General features: G+C 46.5%; 1 protein-coding gene across 1 annotated transcript in view; it reads right to left on the reverse strand.

The window, feature by feature from the left end:
* Positions 1-23,518, reverse strand: part of LOC144821911 (T-cell leukemia homeobox protein 2-like) — a 291,144-nt gene that overhangs the window by 47,002 nt on the left and 220,624 nt on the right. Inside the window, exon 2 of the mRNA XM_078679059.1 lies at positions 12,522-12,759. Coding sequence (XP_078535185.1) covers positions 12,522-12,759 — 238 coding nt within the window. The remainder of the gene's footprint in view (positions 1-12,521; positions 12,760-23,518) is intronic.

Here is a 23,518-nt window from a genome sequence, read left to right on the forward strand (position 1 = left end):
CGAATGTACTTCTCTTACCCCTGTAACAACCACCCTTCGATGCCTCCAAACTCTTTCGCCCATCCACTACACCATCTCTTGTATTTTTGTACCCAGTATTTTCTCTTCTGTATTCCCTGTAAATGTTGCTGTACAAACTGTGTAAAGCACAGTGATACCTTCGGGTCAAGTTCGCGCTGTATAAAACTAAAAAAATATAAATACAATTACAATATATAGAAGGATAAAAGGCTGAGTGGGACCTTTGTATTTGAGCCTGTGCCTGTCCAGACTGCTCCTTTCTTCCACCGGGCATTTCCCAGTGGGCTGTAGTCTTTGGAGGTGGGCTTGAGTGCAGGGAGCCATTTGCAGACACTAAAAACAGTCATACATCTGTCTTAAGGGGTGTGCATGAAGGCCACAACCTGGTGTAATTCACACAATGTTTTGTTAGTTTTGTGCGCAGTAATTGAAACCACGGCTAGGTGGCGCAATGGTTTTAAATTAGGTCATTGCTCTTGGCCTCCTTCGATAGTACATATTCAGGGGTCCTTTTAGTTTCTTTTGATGCTACACTCCAGCACATGGTATGAGCACCGCTCCCAGCAGCCTAAGGAAATCTTAGGGGGACCCCCTGCAAGAGATGGTGAGGGGGGACCCTGGCAATACTCATACACTTCTACCTTTATAGATAGAAGACTGGGCCCCCCGGCACCATGGGGGACGGAGGGGTATGCGTTACGCCCCTGGCCTCTCTTCTCATTTCACAGGTGAAAGGCGGGACCACTGGACGTTGGAGCGCTTCTCTGGCAGTGCGGAACCAGCGCGGAGAGACTCTGCTTGCACACTGGCTATGTCCGTTGTGGGTTCAGCTTGCCAGCACCGCAGCACAAGGTTACGGGGGGAGGTCAAGCAGCACAAGCACCTGCATGAGCTGAGACCTCCACTTCGCCAACTGGGCAAGTGGCCCTTGAGCCAGAGCTAGAATGCTTATGATCAGCATTACTAACACGCCTCTCTCTTTGGACTGGCCCACCAGCTGCCCAAAGTTCCCTTATTTAAACACTTGTCTCCCAGCCTCTGGGTGCATTGCTCAGCAGGGCACCCATGTCGTCGCTCCCAGGTGGTTCATTACAGACGACATGAGAGTGAGGTCGACATGAGGAGAAGCGGAGACCAACACATGGGCGACACCAAGAAACACAGAGTGCAGGAAAAGCCACGTACATGAGGGAGATAGCTGGAAAACACATCCAGTCTCATGGAGTGCTTAATTAAAAAGAAAAAAAGTGCTCGAGACGTAAGCAGTAAAAGCACAGAATCCATCAAAAGAAATAGTAAAGAGGCTATGCTCGATGGGAGGGAGAAACACAAGACTGCTGAGCAGGTTCACAAATAAGAAGCAGGCAACCTAGAATGACAGGACGGCCCTCCAATGGTAAGCAATGGGCGGGCTCCAAGCCCCTCTATCGTCTTGGTGAGCCCACAATATGTCATTCGCAGCTAGAGAGCCGTGCAGTCTGCATAGACCTAGAAATCTGATAGCTAATGTGAAACCAAAAAGCACTACAATAAAATTGCCACTGGGTGGCAGCAGAGACCGATGAACAGACAAGACAAGCAGCAGAAGACTTGCTGTAGCCCACTTGTCACTCCCATTGAGGACTGCCTGTGTCATTGTTCTGCACAGCAGCCTGAACTAGCAGAGAAGAGTGGGAGGCAGGTGACAAGTCCCTGACAGGTCACGTGATCAGTATGGGAGCAGGCCTCAGGTAAACCTGTCTCAGACACCTCCTCACAGCCCCTGCACCCCGGTCCACTGCTGCCACAGGCTCGCCCTGTGCTAAGTCTGCCAGCTTTAGGGGTCTGCAGGCAAGGAAGCTGTGAACCCCCCACTTCAGCCAGTACAGGGGTGGGTGGAGTCCCTTATGGGTCTCTTCTGTCTGCAACTCAGCAGAGAAAATCTTATAATTTATCGTATAAAGAAGGGGTTCCCAACCTGGGGTGCCCGCACCCCAGGGGGCTCGAGCAGGCATTTTCAGGGGGTGCCACAAATAGGGAAAATATGCACTGTATGCATGATAGGAATCCAGAGAAAATAAGAGCAGGGGGGGGGGGACAATATTCAAACATGGCCTAGGGATGCTGAGCAAAGAAAAGACTGGGAATCCAGGGGATAAAGGAATACCAGCCTCAATAGGAGGGAAGGCGGAGCAAGGAATAACAAAAGGTCGGTTGAAATAAAAGGAAAAGAAGGAAGGAATATTGAAAGGAAGAAAGGGGGGAAGAAAGGTAGGAAGGGTGGTAGGAGGGGTTGACGGATGAATGAGTAGATTCATGGATGAGCGGGTGAAAGGATGAGTGGACGGATAGGTAGATGGGCACGTGAAAGCATGGAAGAGTAAAGGGTAGTCAGAGTATGGATGGATGGATCAATGGATGGATGGATGAAAGGCTTTATTGATGGATGGATGAAAGGTTTTATTGATGGATGGATGAAAGGTTATATTGATGGATGGGTAAGTCAAAGTATTGATGTGTGGATGGATGGATGGATGGATGGATGGACGGATGGATGGATGGATGGATGGATGGATGGATGGACGGACGGATGGATGGATGGATGGGTGGATGGATGGGTGGGTGGATGGATGGATGGATGGATGGAGTGGGTGGATGGATGGAGGGATAGATGGATGATTGGATGGATGGATGGATGGAGTGGGTGGGTGGATGGATGGATGGAGGGATTGGTGGATGAATGGAGTGGGTGGATGGATGAATGGATGGATGGAGTGGGTGGATGGATGGAGGGATGGATGGATGGATGAAAGGTTATATTTATGGATGGGTAAGTCAAAGTATTGATGTGTGGATGGATGGATGGGTGGATGGATGGATGGATGGATGGAGGGATGGATGGATGGAGTGGACGGACGGACGGATGGATGATGGATGGGTGGATTGAGGGGATGGATGGATGGATGGATGGATGGATGGATGGATGGTTGGATGGATGGACGGACGGACGGATGGATGGATGGATGGATGGATGGATGGACGGACAGACGGACGGACGGACGGATGGATGGATGGATGGATGGAGTGGGTGGGTGGATGGATGGATGGATGAATGGATGGATGGATGAAAGGCTTTATTGATGGGTGGGTAAGTCAAAGTATTGCTGTGTGAATGGATGGATGCATTAATGCATACATAGATGATGGATGTGTGAAGAGATGGATGGGTGGAATGGTCGATGGAAGAAATGGGGAAAGATTTCATGATGGATGAAGGAATGAACAGATGACAGGCTGTAAAGGTGAAACGGCGGATATCAGTAGTGGATGGAAGGGAAAAAGCATGAATGGATAGAGGCTTGGCTCGAAGAGACAAGGGAGCACTTCTCGGAAGGGTCGGGCTCACTTCCTTCGCTTGCTTGGTGCTATGAGAGGTTTGGTTCAAAGTGGGGGGGGGCTACTTTAATAGCTTCACCCTTGCCTGCAGGCCTAATCTTTCATTTGTGAATTGGCTGAATGACGCGGCTCAGCTCCCACCCCTTTCCTGCCAATTTGGAACCAATGGGTGTGTGGTGCTGGGGGCATAATGTCACCGGCTGTAAGTGTGCCCCCTACTTTTCATCACTCATATAAAACAAGCTTTCATCGAGGGGTGTCCTGCTGCCCCACTCTGCAGAAGCATCACCTCCACAAACAAGTGCTATTAACATGTCACCTGTTCTTCAACTCATCATAACAGCAGGTATCTGCTGTAGTTTTCTGTTATCCTCGAATTATGCCATCAAAAATAAACATGTGAAAAACTATACGTAGAACCCCTCTTAGAGCTGGTCCTGGTACAGTAAAATATGTTACTTTGTAAACACTGAAACAACACTGTCCCTGACACACTTTCTGGGACTGTTATATGTAAACTGATATTAACTGACTGACAAAAGTTGAAAAAACTGTGGAAACAGTAGATTCCGATTCAAAGGAAATAAATACTGAGAAATGAAAACCACAGCCAGGTAATGCTTTCCAGCTGTGCAATACTTTTGTGATTAGTAAAGATCAGGATGAGGAAAGATTCTGCACACATTTTCCAGCTTCTCTATGTTTGGTTTGAATGCAAGTTACATTACTTTGACCTGAATGTATTTAGTTATTTGTTTCTTTACTTGATGCACATCACCCAAGTGTGACTGATGCCTATGCCCAACCCCAAGTACGTTCTGTCTAACCCTATGCACACTACTAGGTACACTGCGTCTAATGCCTATGCACAACCCCAAGTACGTTGTGTCTAGGGCCTGTGCACACTACTAAGTACACTGCCTCTAATGCCAATGCACAACGCCAAATACAATATGTCTAGTGTCTGGGCATACTGCCAATTACACCGTGTCTAGTGCCTATGCACACCGCCAAGTACGCTGTGACGTGTACCTATGCACACTATTAAGTACATCGTGTCTACTGACTATGCACACTGCCACGTACACTGTGTCTAGTGGACGTGTGCACCATCATGTACACTGTGTCTAGTGACTATGCACACCTTTTCCCACTGTCTGTATATGATGACATCCCCCTTTATATTCTACGGTATTGTAATAATACTAACTGTATTTTGAAACTTAATCTTTATTTCGGCCATACGGCCATCAAAGATATACAACAACATAAAACATATACTCCATAAAAACATTATCAATAGCAATAATACATATTTATACATTATAAAATCGTGCGTATCTGTAGGTTAAAACTAACAGGGTTACATATAGGAAGGCTTGGAGCTAACTCAAGGACTGTGACTTCAGAAAACTAGTACGAATGTGCCAGACATTAGTGAGAAATTTAGCCAGTGCAAACACAGTTGGACTCGAAAGATCAGTTTTTAAAATTCTATACATTGGGAAATACTCTCTGCCACCAAGATTTCTAATGAGTGGGAGGAGCCAGTATTTCCTCGCTTTCGAGTACGTGGGGCAGAACAGAACTATATGCAGATCGCTTTCCTCAACATAAGAGCATGTTGGACACTGCTTAGGGGAGGGCGGGTTTGTCCAGGAGCTGGTAAAGGCCCGCAACGGCAAGATGCCGTATCTCCATTGCAGAAACAGCTTCCTGGCCAGCACGGGGGACATAGCGTCCAGCACCCTTTCCATCCTGTATATATCTTTACCTAGCATAAATACAGATGTCCGTGATCCCTCTCGCTGGTTTTCCATGGCAGTGGATAGTTTCTGAGCGTGATAGGCATTAACCAAATTTCTACGTGAGATATTTAGTGAGACATCAGCAGGATCAGACCAAAGCTCAGGAAACCCCAGTACCATACATAGATTCTGAATATGTTTTAGCCAGGGGATCTGTAACGCTTTCGGGTGGGATAACAGCTCCCTTAATTCAGCCCTATAGGCAGAGAGTGCTTCACTGCTCCACAGTCTTCGCCAGAAGACTATGGGTCTGAGTCCTATTTCATCGGCTATTGGTCTCAATCCCAGATCTAACCTCAGGGGAAGGAGCGGGGTGCTTGGCGGGAGTGCAGTTATCTGTCTGATAAAATTGTTCTCAGTTACCGACAGACTGCGAGTTGGTGTATGTCCCCACAGTTCCGCCCCGTACATTGTGGCACCCCTGGCCTGTGCCTTGTAGATCTGGATGAGCGGTCCCAGCGGCCGATGAGTCGAGTTTTTCAGCATCCGCGCGATGCCCCCAGTGGTCTGTACTAATTTAAGGTTGGCCTTGGTCCGGTGTGCCCCCCACGACATGGTCTCATTCAGGGTTACACCTAAGTAATCGAAGGTGGAGACTCTCTCCAACCGTGACTCTCCCAGTAGTGGATTCGGGCGCAATTTTTTACTTGGATTCAGGACCATAAATTTTGTTTTTCCGGCATTAATTTCTAGGCCCCTATCCATGCAAAAGGCCACAAAGGAATCAAGAATCCGCTGGATCCCCATTGGGGTTTTGGACAGCAGCAGGGTGTCATCTGCAAACATGATTGCAGGCACCCTGCTGCCGTTCAATTTTGGAGCGTCAGTGTGTTCAGTACCGTTCAGGTGGGCGATTACCCAGTTGACAAAGAGGCAGAACAGGGTTGGTGCAAGCACACAGCCCTGCCTAACCCCCCTGTCAACGGGGAATCTGTCCGTCAGCTCCCCCGACTTCCCACACCGCACCCGGGCATAGTTGTTGTGGTGTAACCTCTGTAAGATTATTAAGATGTCCGCAGGTACGCCCATCTCGGACAAGACACTCCAGAGTTTACCTCTGGGCACCAGGTCAAAGGCGGCTCTCAAATCCACAAATATTGTGTATAAGCTGCCACCATCGTAAACCACTGCCCTCCAGTAAATGATGTTCAGTCGGAAGACCTGGTCCACCGTTGATACTCCCTTCCTGAATCCAGCCTGATAGGGACTAAGGACTCCCGTTTCTTCTGCCCAGTCCTGGAGCCGATTAAGCAGTACCCTCCCAAGGAGCTTCTGAGGTACATCAATCAGACTAATTGGTCTGTAGTTGGCTGGGAGCAGGGGCGAGCCCTTCTTGAATATGGGAACCACCTCCGCCCCCAGCCAAGTACTTGGGACTTCCATGCCGCTTAAGACTCCATTAAACAAAACGGCAAAGTATGGGGCCCAAACATCGGGTTCCTGCTTGAATAGGTCCCCAGGCAGGCCATCCAGTCCTGGAGCCTTACCCGAGGTCAAGCCTGCTATTGCTGCCCTAACCTCTCCCACTGTTATTGGTTCCCCCTCATATGCCACCTGGGCACTGCAAGTATCACCCATGCTATCTCCCCCCAACGAGCTATAAAGGGTTTGAAAATGAGCCTGCCAAACCCCCGCTGCGATGTTAGGCTCAATAGCTGAAAGGAGATTCCCCGACCCCCCATTCACTATTCTCCAGAACATTCTGTGATCTCCCGTTACAAGGGAGTTGTTGAGCTCCTCCCATTGGCTCTCCTCCCATTCGGTTTTAGCATGGGCGAGTAATTTTTTGTATGCCCGTCTGCTTTCTCTTACCTTCTCCCCACCTGGGCCCTCCTTAATATTTCTAAGAAGTTCTCGTTTTACTTTTTTACAGGCTGTGTTATACCACATGGTTTTATGTTGTTGCCCCCTCCTTGAATTATGTGCATTACAAAACATGATGGGAGTCACACCCTTTATAAGATCTTCATGGGCCTGGTATAATTTACCAAGTATTTCTGTGTTGCCCCTCTCAATGTCCAAGTCTCCTACACTCTCTAGGATGGGGATTAGCCCAGCGTAAAGCTTCGGGAGTTTCTCCTGGCTTGCGACTATTTTTTCCCACCTGATCCTTTTTTTGTTGTTGGCCAGTAGCAATTCAGGTAAATTGCCCTCACTCGTTTTTGTAGGTGGTTGAAAGCCAGGGTGAATGAGATCCAGTTCTAATGCATTGTGATCGCTTTCCAGCCGTTCGGTAACCCTAAAATCCCTAATGGTAGGCCAGTTGGTTATCTGTACCAAAACATAGTCCAAGCGGGATTTTCTTCCCGCTCTGTTAAAAGTTGTTCTACTAGGTACATCTGACTTGGTTCGCCCATTACAGGCTCTAATTCCAAACTTTAGGGTTAAGGCTGTGATCTGTAACGCTACGGGAGTCCATGCCTTCAGGGGAGGAGCTTCTACCAGAGGTACTGACCACCTGGCCTCTTCTTCCATCGGGAAGCCTTCTAAGAGGCCAGGCAGTGGCTCAAATTGGGAATTTAGGTCCCCCCCCACTATATAGGGTAAGTCTCCCGGTATTTCAGCTAAGTAAGCTGCGAGCTCATCAATAGTGGGTGACTCCCTGGCTACTCCCACTGGCCTAGAATAGATGTTAATTAAGGCAAGTTTTACTTGGTTTGGCCAGGACAGTAGAACCACAAGGATATCGTCAGATGGTGCCGATAAGCGTGAGGCCTCACAGCCTAGGTGGGATGCCACCCATGTTGTTAATCCACCAGAAGGACGACCTTTGCCCTCCCACCTGGCTGGAATAAAAAACGACTGGTATCCCTGATGGGTATGTTCCTCCCTTGCCCAGGTCTCCTGAAACATGCAAACGTCCCCTGTCTGAATATATGTAATCCAGTCAGGGGTGGACAGCTTGTTGACAAGTCCAGCAACATTCCAGCAGATAAGTCTCAGGTGCTCAGTATTAGAAGTTACGGGGAGGGGAATATCGGATAGAGCCGGCTCAATTAGATCAAAGTTTGTTACATCGGGTGCGATCAAAAAATTGGGAGTCAAGAGGGAAAATACCGGGCTAGGTCGCCCTCCACTCAATTCAGGTACCACAACAAAGACCTAGTCCTATGGGCAACGTTTCTTCTAGACCTTTAAACACACATGGATTGTCAAAAAAATCAATCCAGGAACACCTCTAATTATAGAGATTGTTGCTGTGTCACAGTCTGTTGCCATGATAAAAAATAGCCATACTCTGATTAATATATTACACAACAACACAGGACGTACATTCACTAGAGGGACAACAAAAATTGTGAAAAAACTGGAAGTCACCTCACGGGCGCACCACCAATGGGACCCCTGGTTGGTACTCACCAGGATGGCCCTGTTCTCATCATTGGTGACTACCAGCTTAACGTAAACGTGTCCGACACCCAAAGAAACAGTGAATGGTGCAGTGTACATACAACTTATATGTGAACAGGACTAACAACATTCAACATATACCACAAACAATACTGTGCATACAAGATACAAAAAACTTTTATTCCCACTTTTCTTGTTGCAAACAGTATACACTTATACACTTATACGTAAAAAAGAGAGTAGCGAATACTACCTATCGACTCGTATTCTACTACTGCTGTAAGTAGAGTACGAGTCGATAGGTAGTATTCGCTACTCTCTTTTTTACGTATAAGTGTATACTGTTTGCAACAAGAAAAGTGCGAATAAAAGTTTTTTGTATCTTGTATGCACAGTATTGTTCGTGGTATATGTTGAATGTTGTTAGTCCTGTTCACATATAAGTTGTATGTACACTGCACCATTCACTGTTTCTTTGGGTGTCGGACACGTTTACGTTAAGCTGGTAGTCACCAATGATGAGAACAGGGCCATCCTGGTGAGTACCAACCAGGGGTCCCATTGGTGGTGCGCCCGTGAGGTGACTTCCAGTTTTTTCACAATTTTTGTTGTCCCTCTAGTGAATGTACGTCCTGTGTTGTTGTGTAATATATTAATCAGAGTATGGCTATTTTTTATCATGGCAACAGACTGTGACACAGCAACAATCTCTATAATTAGAGGTGTTCCTGGATTGATTTTTTTGACAATCCATGTGTGTTTAAAGGTCTAGAAGAAACGTTGCCCATAGGACTAGGTCTTTGTTGTGGTACATCGGGTGCAATGTCTGCAATGGATCCAACTGGCTCAAGAGAAACGCTGGGGCCATTTTCCGGAGTCATAGGTTCCGGAGCTATGTTTGTAGGCAGTCAATCAACCCCTTCCAACCCCACCAAACAATTAAACCGATTATAATGGAAAAAAGGTGTATCCGGCAGTGGATAAACTGGACGTACAGCATGTTCCTTATATCTGGGTCTCCGCTCTACCCTTGTCCAGTTGCCTTGTACTGGCTCATGGTGCATACGGGTGGGGGGGAAGAAGAAGGAGACTGGCAGGGACTGTATAGTGGAGTCCAGTGATCTATTCGTCCCTGCGCAAATATGTAAAACTGTGCCTGGGTCGCGGAAGGACACCATAATACAATCCCCCATAATTGTTTTCCTCGTCCTCCCCAGCCAAGGTACCCTTCTAACCATGGTGATCTCATTATTAAAATGAGGAGGTAAGGGCCTGTTCCAATTAAGCCACTTGATGACTTTCCTCTTAAGTGTTAGAAAATTTTCATTTTCACCACTTTCAAGGGAAGGGGCACCCGCCAGTACCACCATAAAGCTATTAGCTTCCGGGGGCAAATCCGGTCTCCGGGTTCTAGGAGCGGGCCTTCCTACCGGAGGGGGGGAAGTGCTAACGTTTGGTTGGGTTCTGTGGTTTGTGCCAAGGGCTGGACCATGAGGGGCTGCTGCTGCTAACTCAAGAGGGACAGTATTAGGGCTGCTCAATGGGGGTGGTACTTGAATAGTCATGAGTGGTTGCAAGGGGGCAGCTACGGGAGTACCCTGTGTGGGGCCCACATTGGGGTGGGATGTTTGTGAACGGGGAAGTAACCCTGCAAGAGGATTTAGCCCAGCAGCTTTAGTCTGTTTGCTAGTCGCAGCATTCAGACTGACTAGGGTGGCTTCTAAGGTAGTGAGCCTGGTCTCTACTTTTTTTAGACTCTCACTAATAGGCGTCAGAAGTGATCTTAGTAAGAATTCTATGCTCCCGAGGGATACAGCAAGAGGTGATGTATTAGATGGAGTAATCCCTAGGTCACTGTTAACAACGGCAGTAGTTGTGTTGTTGCCCTTGGGGGGAGCGGCTACTTGTACATTCACTCTGGGCCCATCAGGGGAGTGCACCGGCTTATGATTTTTCCCAAAGTCTGAGTGGGGAATTTTAATTTTCCCCTGCCCACCCCTTGTCTTTCTTCTACGCTTGTTGGGTGGAGGGCCGTGTACCTCCACCACAACGGACTGCTTAGGCTTGGTTTTCTTAGTTTTAGCTGCCGGAGATGTTTGGGTAATCAAGTCAACCGTCACATTACTATCAATTAGTGGTGGGGTAGCCTCCATGGACTGTTCAAGAAGTGTGTCGGGATTAGGAACAATATCCCGTAAGAGTATGGGGACGCCCTCTTGGTTTGGTATGTCCGGCGTGCCATGACGGGGACTTTCCTCTTGAGAGATAGGGTAGGGGATTATCTCGCTGATAGGTCGATTTTTCATAGACTCAATAGAGCGACGGCGTTCGCCCCTACGCTTCTCTAGGGAGCTTTCTTTTCCCCCTTCCCCCTTCGCTGGTTTAAAAAAATTGTCCAGGGTCCCATTGATACTACCCCCTGCCCTTGATGGAGTTTCTCCTTGGGCCGTTGTAGGCATGGCTAAGTCCTGTAGCACAGTCCAGCTGGGATCGGGGGGTTGAGGCGGAAGAGAGTGGGCCCAGCCCGGCCTCCTTCGGCCCCTGACGGCCACAGACGGTCCCGCCCTTGTCCCAGGCTTCTCCCGGCGCCCTCCCGTGCGCTCCCGCGCCGCGGGAATGAGCTGCTTCTAATGAGGGAGGAGGGTGCTTTAGGGGGCGGGGCAAGCAGGGAGAGCGTCCAGGTGCAGGTAATGATGTCAGCACAGGGACTCCTGGGCAATGGAGTCCCTGATCCTCACCTGGCGCTCGCAGCCCTGCTCTCCGCAAATCCAGATATTCCCTGTCACAGCAAGCAACAGAGGTGCGCCCCAGCACACGGGCGAAGCGGGACCCGCGGAGCGGGTACCGCGAGGTCCGATAATTGAAAAGAACAGCCCCAGCAGAGAGGACCTTACAGGAACAGAGCTCGCGCTCACAGGTCAGCAAATGTCTCCCACGAAGCAGGGAACAGGCAGGCACTTTCAGCGGTGCTTAGGGGGCGGGGCAAGCAGGGAGAGCGTCCAGGTGCAGGTAATGATGTCAGCACAGGGACTCCTGGGCAATGGAGTCCCTGATCCTCACCTGGCGCTCGCAGCCCTGCTCTCCGCAAATCCAGATATTCCCTGTCACAGCAAGCAACAGAGGTGCGCCCCAGCACACGGGCGAAGCGGGACCCGCGGAGCGGGTACCGCGAGGTCCGATGATTGAAAAGAACAGCCCCAGCAGAGAGGACCTTACAGGAACAGAGCTCGCGCTCACAGGTCAGCAAATGTCTCCCCTAACTAACTGTATTAGGTTTATGCGTTTTGCTGCTGGTAGTGGCTCCTATACTGCATTATAGAGCACGATAGTTAAAATAAACATTTTGAACTATACAGTGACTCTGACAATCCTTATTGTGGACAAGTACGGGTGATTGAGTGAAATGGTACGTCTTGCTACCACGATTCCTGAGAGAGTCGGGAGTTTTGTATTCTGGATTGTCTAATCATTTGTAGCTTCGTGATTATGTAGGAGAACCAATGAGACACTATCACTAGTTGGTTTGGGGATTTTGGGTACTGAGGTCGTAGGAAGGTAAAACTCCTATGCACAGAGGTTCTGTTTTCCTACGCAAAGGTCTGTGTATGTGCAGAATCCCCGCAACAGTGCCTCATGGGTGAAGTCTGTGCTTCTGGGTATTGAACACTAGTTCCTCGCTATACTGTAAATACTTCTCAGGGGGGTAAGCACCAGCCCTCTACCAGCCTTAACTCTACTTCTGGGCTCTGCTAGGTATTAAAGGTTAGTAGCAAGAGCACAGCAGGCTGCCTTGACTGCTGGTGGAAAGCCTCGGCGTTCAAAGAAGAATACAGTTTTTAAAAGCATTGACTGCTCAAGCGCAAAAGTGGATAAATAAAATGTGCAAAGAAATGCACTCACAAAAACTTTGTTTGAATCCATGTAAAGAAAAACACAGCAGTGACCTACACTATGCAAAGGTCCTACCTCCACTTGGTCCGGCGGTTCTGGAACCAGGTCTTGACCTGCGCATCGGTCATCTTGAGGGCTTTGGCCAGGGTGGCCCGCTCCGCTGAGGCCAGGTACTTCTGCCGGTGGAAGCGCTTCTCCAGCTCGCAGATCTGCACCCGACTGAAGGACGTGCGCGGCTTTTTCCTCTTCGGTGGCGTCCGGTTCTGGTATGGGTGGCCGATGCGACGGGTCACAGAAAAGGGTGACAAGGCAGCTGCAAGAGAGGGTGACAAAGATGGTTTAGGAGGTGGTCAAAAGTATGTGAATAGATGTGATGGGACTTGGAGGGCAAGAAACCAGGTACAAGAAGGACAACCCACGTCATGGTCCTCTCAGAATCAAAGATGGACTTAAGTCTGAGGTATACCTTCAAACATTACCCCTCCTGCCATCCAGTCATCATGTAGACTTTACAGGATCACTAAACGTGAAGTGTTTGGGCTACACCACCACCATCGCGATACCAGCCAAAGACCAGAAGCAACGCGCTTGAGCCTAAGATACTGGTCCATATCAGACCCAACTACAGATGTCATAGAAAAACACTACTCAACACACTGCACCAGACGAAGACTCGAAGCAAGACGCTTGAGTCCAAGATACTGGCCCATATCATACACAACTTACACGCTTCATAGAAAGACACTACTCAACACACTGCATCAGACGAAGACTCGAAGCAAGACGCTTGAGTCCAAGATACTGGCCCATATCATACACAACTTACACGCTTCATAGAAAGACACTACTCAACACACTGCATCAGACGAAGACTCGAAGCAAGACGCTTGAGTCCAAGATACTGGCCCATATCATACACAACTTACACGCTTCATAGAAAGACACTACTGAACACACTGCACCAGACGAAGACTCGAAGCAATGCGCTTGAGCCTAAGATACGGGTCCATCTCATACACAACTTACACGCTTCATAGAAAGACACTACTCAACACACTGCACCAGACGCAACATGCTTCAGTCCAAGTTACTGGTCCGTATTATACACAACTACACACTTCATAGAAAGACACTACTCAACAAACTGCATTAATGGAATTTATTGAATGATTTGTCTGCATAAAACTTCTTTTGTGGTTCTTTTATGTTCATCACAGTTGAGTGATTGCAATAAACTTTGCAAATTCTTGAAGTTGCAAAGTTTTTCACTTTACAAAACTTTGCAAGCAAAATTATTATATTGCAGACCCTGATTTTGAATCAGTTGACCTTTGTCATGAATGGGCGCCTCCCCGCAGTACACTGTGTCATTGTCCTCTATGCTTGAGGGGAGGCTCCCTCTGAGAGAGCTCTTTACCCACCTCCAAAACACTCAGGCGATGCATTGCATGGTCTCTCCTTGTTGTATGCCCTAGACCTGGCATATACGTTCCCTCCTCTCTCCCTTAACCGCCTGCTGGCAACAACCTGACATCATTAACTGGAGGTGCTAAGACAAAAAGGGAAGGAAGGCGCTGGGCTGTGACGGGAACTACTATGCCTCAGGGTAATGAAGATTACTGGTAAGTAATGCTGTCATTAATCCCTTGTTCATTCTCGAAGCTTACAATAATTGCACTGTTGGACTTGGCCCTTTTTGCAGGGTCATCCCTGAACTTTTTGCCTTCCTCCTATATTTTTTCTGACCTGTTGTTGGCTATTATATGACTGTGGGCACTTTACCACTGCTGATCAGTGCTAAAGTGCATATGCTATTGAAAATGAATGTATGAATCAGTGGTTCCATGATTGACTCTTTAGTTTACTTGTCAGACCCTAGTACAGTGCACTGAGTGTGCCCAGGGCTTGAAAATCCAAATGCTGCTAGTGGGCTTGCAGCACTGGTTGTGCCACCCACATAAGCAGCCTTGAAAATGTGTGGAAGGTCTGCCATTGCAGAGCCTGCGTGCAGTCTGGTACTGTCATGCTGACTGGGCAAGTGCACCCACTTCCCAGTCCCTGAACCTTCCCTTGTCTTCATATCAGACACCCCTATGGTAGGCCCACGGGCAGGGTGCATTGTAAGTATAAGGTAGGACAAGCCCTGATGTGCGTGGCAAGTCCTAATAGTGAATTACAGCCATTTTTCGTTTTTCACTATTGCAAGGCTACCTGTTCTCCATAGGCCAGAATGGGCTGTTAGAATTATTACATTCTATAATCCTAACAGACTCAGAGAACATGGTAGAAATTCGAGTTTAGTATGCCTGGACTCAGAATAATAAAATACATCTTTTAGTGAAGTTTATTTTAATATTCTGTGTTTGCAAACACCACTGTTAGAAAGTAGGTATTTGCTTGCCTAATCTTTCAAGCCTGCCTCTGCTAGGTTGTGTATTCCTTTGTCTGGGTTTGTGAGTGACAGGGCTGGGGGATTCCAGAAAACAGGCTGGGGCAGCCAGGTGGTGAATAGAGAGATCTGCATCTAGATGGGAGGCAGGAGTTGCACCTGGAACCTGAATAGGGCTGGGCCTTCCCTCTACAAAGCCAGCTCCACCCCCTGTGGTGCGTCTGATATCTCTGCCCTGCATACTGAAAGAAGAGCAGGAAGACTGTCAACAAAGTGCTCCAGGACTGTACTTGCCTTCCACAATGCTGGCTCCACCTCCTGGGGTGCGGCTGATGGTCCTGCCCTGCACTGTGAAAGGAAAGGAGAAGTCTGGAAAACAAAGTGCTTCAGAACTGGTTTGGACTGGGCACAGGCCCCTCTCCCCTCAGAGAACAAAGGATTTTGGGGTATAAATAGTGGGACCCTGATCCCAAGAAATGAGATCACTTCTGGACTTATAAGACAAAACCTCTGCTGAGGAGAGGAACCTGAAGAAACTGATGAGAGACTATTCCCAAGCTGAAGTGCTGCTCGGGTGATTGGCCTGCAGTGGTTGCTTGACTGCCAAAGAGAGGAGAAAGAACTTTGTGGACTTTACTTTCAACTTGTGCAAAGATCTCCAAGGGCTTGGAAGAGAGTTTACCCCTGACCGAAGTCCCAGGACTAGTGAACTTCACCAGCCTTTGTGAATTGCTGCTGTTCCAGTAGCTACAGAGGCAGGGAGCTGTGACCGACTCTCACGACCGGCCCGGTGTCCTGTTGGCACCGCACTGAGCAACGTCTGCCTCGAACAACACAAGTTCTGCGCTCACCGACTCCGTCTCGACGCCCAACAAGAGCGATTTCTAATGCCTGGGTTGAAGACTGTGGTGTTTCACTACAGGAGACCTGTACGCCTCCTGGTCCTCGTGGCTGCAGAGACAAGCTTCACCTCTTCACCTGTTTGCATCTCAACATCACCTGGTTCCATCCTGGTTCTTCCCTGGTTACTGGCTAGTGACTCAGACTCTGTCCCCTGTGCTTTCAGGTTCTTCAGCTCCTTGATCCACCCTTGGATCCACCGGACACTCTTCCTTCGGCCGTCTGCAGCACTTCTTTTGCAGGTCTCCATTGAAAGCATCAACGAAACCCGACACGAAAAGACACCTATGCACCCGGCTTTCCTGGGTCAGTTAACTTGAGTACTCCGATGCTCCCGTGGGTATTGACTATCCAAGTGTCCTAGTTTAAAGGAGTTTCACCGTAGTCCACCCGGAAGTGTCCTTAATCAGTAACTTTGTGACTTCTTCGTTCCCCATTGTAAGTCAATGGTAGCTTGCGTCTGTGTTCCCACACTGCACGCGTCTCCCGTGGGTCTCCTACTTCCAAACCCTTGGTTCTGTAGTGTAGCCCCAGCGATTCCCTACGCCCCAGGCCTATTCATCATTCCTGAAGTGGTTCTTATACTACTTACTTAGTATATGGTTTGTGAGGCCCCTAGGACAGAATTGTATTTGTGTAACTTATCGTATGCTAATTGAGTAACTTGTGATGTACTTCGATCTCTGACCTCATAAAGAGTGCAGAGGGGTTGTTAGTAATAAATACATATATATTTGATATATACCTTGTGTGGTGTCCTTTCATTTGGTATTCAAGGGATTATATATGGTAAAACAGCTGGCTTCACATGCTCTCTGAAGTTTTAGCCTAAAACTTCTTGTCCATGCTACCACTAGGATAGCTGGTCCATAAGGTTGACTTTACAACCATCACCATAAGGGTCGTTTAGACTGGTGCAAGGTGCCCACTAGAATAGTGGACAACATATGCCAGGCTAACTTCTCACAGTGGCCATGCGTAAAATGTCTAAAACGCAAAAGTAAGGGAGAACCAAAGTGGGCCCAGAAGGGAAATCCCTACACAAGAACAGGAGCTAGTACTTTTGTATAGAGTCTTGGTAAGGCTGAAAGGTAAAGCCTGAAAACTGTAAGTGAACCTCTCCCACTGCAAACCAAAGATAACATGAATGTTTCGGGGGACTGGTACACAGAAATAGCCCTCCTGTAAGTCCAGAATTGTTAGAACGTCTCCTTAGGTTATTGGTGGGGTCACAGTTTCATTGAGATCACCCTGAATGCTCTGTAAAGGGCACATTTTTGACAAGCAATAAAACAGGGTCCCTGGCCCCTCTGGTTTAAGGGTAACAGTATCACTGCTCCCTTCTGGACAGGAGATAGATTTCCTTCCAGAATTGCTTCACATCACCCTTTGGAAGGGGTGTTACTCAAGACAGCAACTCTGGAGGAGGTGGTCCGATTTCTAGAAAAAAGCCCTCCATGATAATATATAGTGATAAGTGATATTTTTCCCTCTGAAAATTTAAAGGGTTGTGCAATCTTCTTCTCTTCTATAGTTTTTTAACCATTTCATTCAGCTGTGGTCCAAAACAGTTGGGGCCAAGGAAGGACAACGATGAGTCCAAGCTTTTTGCCCCTCCGCCAGCTTGTGGAATTTATTTAACAGAGTTCATCTTCCTGCTGCCACAGCTTGTGATCCTTGAATGATTTAGTAATCAGGGAATCTAGTTTGTAGTTTAGTTATATCAGGAGCACATGGGGAAACCTGTGTACCATCCATTTACAAATGTTATGATCTTATAGTATTCATTCCCCCACATTGGGAACCAACATGAGTTCATTTTCCAGGTTCATACATCTTGATTCTACTAGGATGAAGTAAGCCCTCCAGAGCGCCTGATCCCACTTGATCTCTTAAAGTCGACTCCAACTGAAAGGACCCACCACTCTTTCCTCTCTTCAGTAACATCTTTGCAAATGGTGGGCTACCACCGTCTTATACAGAGTCAGTCACCCAACCAATCTACGAAAAAGAAATTCATAAAACTAAGGGCCCGATGTAGATAATCCCAGACTACCGATTCTAAAATACCGAATCATACCGATTCGGTATTTAAGAACAGGCAAATGGGATGTAGGTAATTTTTCTTAAAAAATTACCGAATCTGTAAATTTCGGTAATTTATACCGATTCGGTAATTGACATTCAATTAGCGAATCGGTAAATACCGATTTGGTAATTGGGGGAAACATTGAAGAGTGGCAGGGTGTCACTTTGACACCCTGTTGCACCCCTCAATTGTGTATGGGTGCACATGTTGCAGACATACATGCCCTAAGGGCATGTATATCTGTAACATGGCACTGTTGGAAAAGCAAAAAAAATGTTTTTTCAAAGGTTTTCATTATTACCCACCAACTTGTAGTTGGTGGTAAATAACAAATCCTAAAATGGGAAAATCACTCATTTGAGTGCTCCCTACATATCAGGATTCGGTAATTTACAGAATCGGTATTTAAGAATTCGGTAATTTACCGATTCCTTAAATTACCGATTCGGTAAAATACCAAATCCTTAAAAAGTGCTACCTACATCTGGTAAACCCAATACCGGTCGGTAATGGCCGAAATTCGGTAATTTCGGCCGTTACCGACCGGTATTGGGCCACCTACATCTGGCCCTGAATAATTATAGATTGATGTAATTATTGTTGTGAAAGGAAAGTTCTTTGACAGACTACCTTTGGTGAACTTAGAATCCTGGGCCAAAGGAAATAAGGTTTTGGTCTGCACACTGATGGGATTTCAAACTTGCTGTTCAATGCTCAAAAATATCTTTATCTTATCAGAAATAGTCAATAAGAAACTTCCAGCTTCAAGGAGAAACCCCTTGCATGCTCTGTGGACCACCATTCTGCATTCGGTTAGGTTGATCGGGCGCATCTTGGGACCAATTTGTAAGCTTAAGAGGTAGATACATTTTAACATCCAATGGTGTGAAACAGGGGAGCATTTTGGCACCCCCGCTTTTCTGTCTTTATACCTTGGACTTACCAAGATCTCTGAAACTGAAATTCAAATTCAAATTCAAAATAATCTTTATTCGGTTTTTAAATTTAAAACCATAAAAGCAACAGAAAGGAATACAAACATGCAAAAATAACTCAACAGTTCATTACAAGATTAAAAGAAAACTGACTATTTAAAACAAACTAAAATAATCTAACAAATCGACTATTCAAAGTAATAACCCAAGATACACAGAGTCCCCTTTTTCACCGGGTATTATAATTTGGTGCTCGGGGGCCAGGGTAAAAATCATACAGGTCCCAGATACAGATGGGACCATCTCCAACTGTGGGCTGGGTAGATCGTAAGTAAGTGGCAATGTTCCTGTGTTTAAATTTAATTAGAATCAAGTCCCCCGGAATATCTTTAGACAGCAAACCTAGCCACCCCACCCTCCTGACACTCGGTCCATCACCGCGTAGATCGTGAGAAGTCGCTGTCCTGCCGCCGGAAATTTGGAGCCCTGTTATATCGTTTTGGACAGGGAGTTATTTTAATCAAAAAATATCACTACCTCGCCAAGACTGAAGCATCTCATGCAAGTGTAAAAAGAAAAAAGCTTTCTTTAATCAAAGATCCCCATATCAGGAGGATACATCATTTTCACGTCTTGTCAAGATATCCTTATTTGACTACAACAATTTAAAGGTTCCGGACGGCAGAAGTAACCTCACTTGTTTTTAGTTTATCAGTATAAACCCTCAAAATAAAGAATATCGATGTGGGTTCAGCTTTACCAAAACAACTTATTCAACACATCCAAAATACTTCGATCATAATCATTCGTGGCTGCTCCAGAAGAAGGCGCTGGTCGCCGAAACGCGCGTAGAGTACCAACTTGCCACTCATTTCCCCCTTACTTGTTGTTTACTAAAAGAAATGTTTTAATACATAAAATGTTTTTATTATTATGTCAATTCTCTAAATGTAGAATTTTTTAATTAGAACCTTTTCTCAAGTCTTGAAATGTGATTCTTTGTTTCATTCCTAATAAAATACTGAATTTTACTTTACTGTTGTAGCTTAATTTCCTTGTTTAATATTGACATTGATCTATGTTCGCTATGATTGCCTAGATTGTTATTTCTCAAACATCGCTTGTCACAAAAGTGACACAACTCCAGCAATGCACCAGAAAACATAGGTAGGTCCCCTGTAAAATGTCCTATATCATTCCTTATGCCTAGTCTGAGCAGGCGTAGGGATTTTGACGCAGTGAAGTCGTAGAGTGACACCGTGAAATCTTGTCAATTTCTCTGCGCCAATTCTACATGGCTTTTTGCATGGGAACGCCCACCCTGCATACATTATACCTGGCGCAGGAATAATGTGACGCAGGGCTTTACAATGTGACGCATCTCCCTAGATGTGTCACGTTGTAAATGGCCCACAACTTTTACGCCGCGGCTGCGTCACAAAAGTGATGCAACGGCAGTGCAAAAGTGACACAAGGGGCTTGTAAATCTGCCCCTTCAAATCCCTTCAAACATATGTTGTATGGCAACTGCTGCCGATCCACTCCACAACACAGATTGATCCTCGAAGTAACACCTTTCTACCTTGACCGAACATCAGGACTGATCAACAGACAGAGAAATACAAACAGCTCTTTATGAAAACTACGAGAATAGGGCCGTTTGAGTCTGATCTAGAGAAATAAAAATGTAATCAAGGGTCTAAATCATGGGCACTCACTAATATTTTCCCAGGGGCCACAAAGTATGGTCTGTAGTGTGCCCGAGAGCCGTATTGATTCCAGCATGGTGGGAGTGGGGGGAGGGTTTAGGTGGTCCCAAGGGACGCACATCATGTTGTGGTCAGTGAATCTTTGAGTTACTTTGAGTGTTGCATTCCATACTGTCCTCTAAATGAAGCCCTAGTCTCCAGTAAGTCACACATTTGACAATAATGTTTTATACTGTCTCTGAATCGTGATCCCTTTGCCACACTTTGGAGTAATCCTTGACAGAGTCAAGTGTAAAACAGAAGTAACTTGATTATTGCATTGGAATGAAATAGAATTACACAATGTGAAACCAAACATCTAATATCAATCTAGGCTTCCCCACTTAACTAAACTGTGTGATCCTAGACAATTTTCTAATTGACTTCAAGGAGGACAGCATGCAGAGGCTTTCTTAACATGTGCCAGAGAACAGCAACGCAGGTATGACTCGAAAGAATCTGGGGTCATATTATCAACAACTAGCGATATTTATCGCTAAGTAGGGTTAGAGAAATTTTTTTCATCACCGCACATCGCCGGATTTTATCGCAGAGATAACGTGCTATTAGCAACGTTTATCTCCAAAGTGATAAAATATCCAGCGACAGCGGCGAAATGCGTGAATATCACTGGTAATTCAGCCATATTCATGCATTATTGCTAATAGGGACTTAACCTGAATATCCACCTCCCATTGGATATACAGGCTAAGAAGTGGTCTGAGCAGGCGTTAGGATTTGGCGATATTCACGCTTAGCGCGAACATTTTAATCGCTACGCCTGCGTTGATAATAGGCGATAGCGATGTTAGCAACAGCTTTCAGTCGCTAACAGGTTGGGTACGCACACTTTGCATTACATTAGCGATAAATATCGCTGACATGCAAAGCGGGACGCAAACCGCTTGCTATCACCTAAAAGCTGTTGCCAAGTGATGTTAGCGACAGCTTGCTAATAGGGCGATGAAATTATCGCAGCTTTGCTGCCGAAAACAGCGATAATTTCATTTTGCCTGCCTTGGTAATATGCCCCCTGGTTCCAAAAATTAGGGCTTGGTTTTGCACCCACAAACCCTTGGGTGCTCTATATGACAGGCATTGTATGTGCAAAATCACACTTGTAATGCGCTAAAGAGACATTGCAAACCCTTTGTATTAGCAAGGAAGTGGTGGAGTGGAAGGGGTGAATCTGCATTCCTTACGACTCGCATGGATAGATAGTTGTGATCGCAGCCGTTACCATGGTAGCAAATTATTGTTTGGATACTAATACCTGTAAGGAGGTGCTTTTTCTTAACAAACTGGAGAGTGCTTGCAAGGGGCAGATTCCGCCTTGTTAACCTTATATCCGGTTATCAGGTGGAACATGCAGCACTCCAGTGACCACTGCAGTCTCCCCCGGTGTCCCTTTGCCTCATTTCTGTCCTTTTTTACACTGTATCCCTATTAAACGATGGAGCTCTCCTGTCCCTCAAAGGCCTCCATACCCACATTCATGAGCCTTGTTCCTCCAACAAATTGTTTCTGGCTCAACTCACTGCAAAAGACACCCTCTAGATGCCATATTTACATCCTTAGGACAAGCTTCATTTACAGGCAATTCCCCTGTAAGCTGAAGCGATGACAACATCATCACTTTCAAGATCAATTCCCCTATCAATGACAACACTCTAAAGACACCAACAATCAATAACAGAAAATGCTCATATAGGCAATGGAAAAACTAGGCACCCACCAACTCAACATCCACCTTGAAAGAACCCCAATAGCCATTCAGCTGCAAGGCACACACACCTTTTACAACTGGATCCCTGCAGCATTGGACAGAGACAACAAAAACCACATTCATGGTTGACCACAGAAAGAACACCACATTGTGCAATTACATCAAAAGAATGAAAACACAACCCAACACACTATACCACAAATAGAGAAATTCAAGAGATAAACAGACAAAAGCACACTGCAGGGACTATAACAGAGCCTCCAGAAGAGGCACCAGAACCACAAAAGACACCATTACTACACATGAATAACTGAAGCAGACCGCCCTTTTAAAGAACTCCATGCAATTCTAAGAGAATGCTCCGATGCGGAGTGTCGAAACACAGACACACCACACCCACAGACCACTGTGACAAAATCTCCAATGAATGGATCGCAAATATTAAAAGGAATGGAAATAACCATCAGGAGAGCATGGACAACACCCCAACTACACAAGACTTAACCACCACAGAAAGAGACAACAGTAATCATCCATCAATGCATACTTTCAATAGTCGGTCACAATAAGATTTCAATAAATGCAGCCAGAACAACTGGATCACCTTCAGACCCAGCACTGACAAAAACCTTTGAAGATACCCTTCACTCAACCTGTGCAAGGGCGGTAGCCAGATGAATATGTGATGTTACAACGCGATCAAAATGATATCGGTATGTAACATCGCAGTTTTTACAACGCAAGTCGTTACAACGACTTGTGCTGGAGGGCGCTGGACTTAGGAGTAGTAAGATTTACTGTTCCAACACCAGTCTACGTACAGTAGGGAAGGTGTTGGAATAGTAAATCTTACTGTTCCTTAGTTTATAGCGCCCTCCAATGGAAGTCGATGTAAAGGTTGCGTTGTAATGCCAGCGTTCTAAATGCATCGCGGTGTAATCACCGCGATGTAAAGGATGTTTCCCAGCCAGATTCCGGCTCAACAAGTCCCTAGAACCAGGTTCATTCTCACCTGGGCTAAAAATATCATGCATTACACCTTGCAGAGAAGGACAGCTGGAGATCCCAGTGGATGAAGGGTCACTGTGGGAGGGGCCAGGCTGGGCTCGTTTTCGGCTCGAGGGTCCAGGAGGTGCCTGAGCTGAACCAGAGCCAGGCAGGTGGCTTGAGCCAGGCTATAGCTTGCAAGGGCTCACCCATCTCTTTTGGCCATGACTGGAATTTATAAACCTACAGCAGGGAGGGAAGTCGATGGGACACAGCATCATCAGCCTTCAGAGCTGGA

This window comes from Lissotriton helveticus, chromosome 2_2 (genome assembly GCF_964261635.1).
Source record: "Lissotriton helveticus chromosome 2_2, aLisHel1.1, whole genome shotgun sequence".
NCBI classification, from domain to species: Eukaryota; Metazoa; Chordata; class Amphibia; order Caudata; family Salamandridae; genus Lissotriton; species Lissotriton helveticus.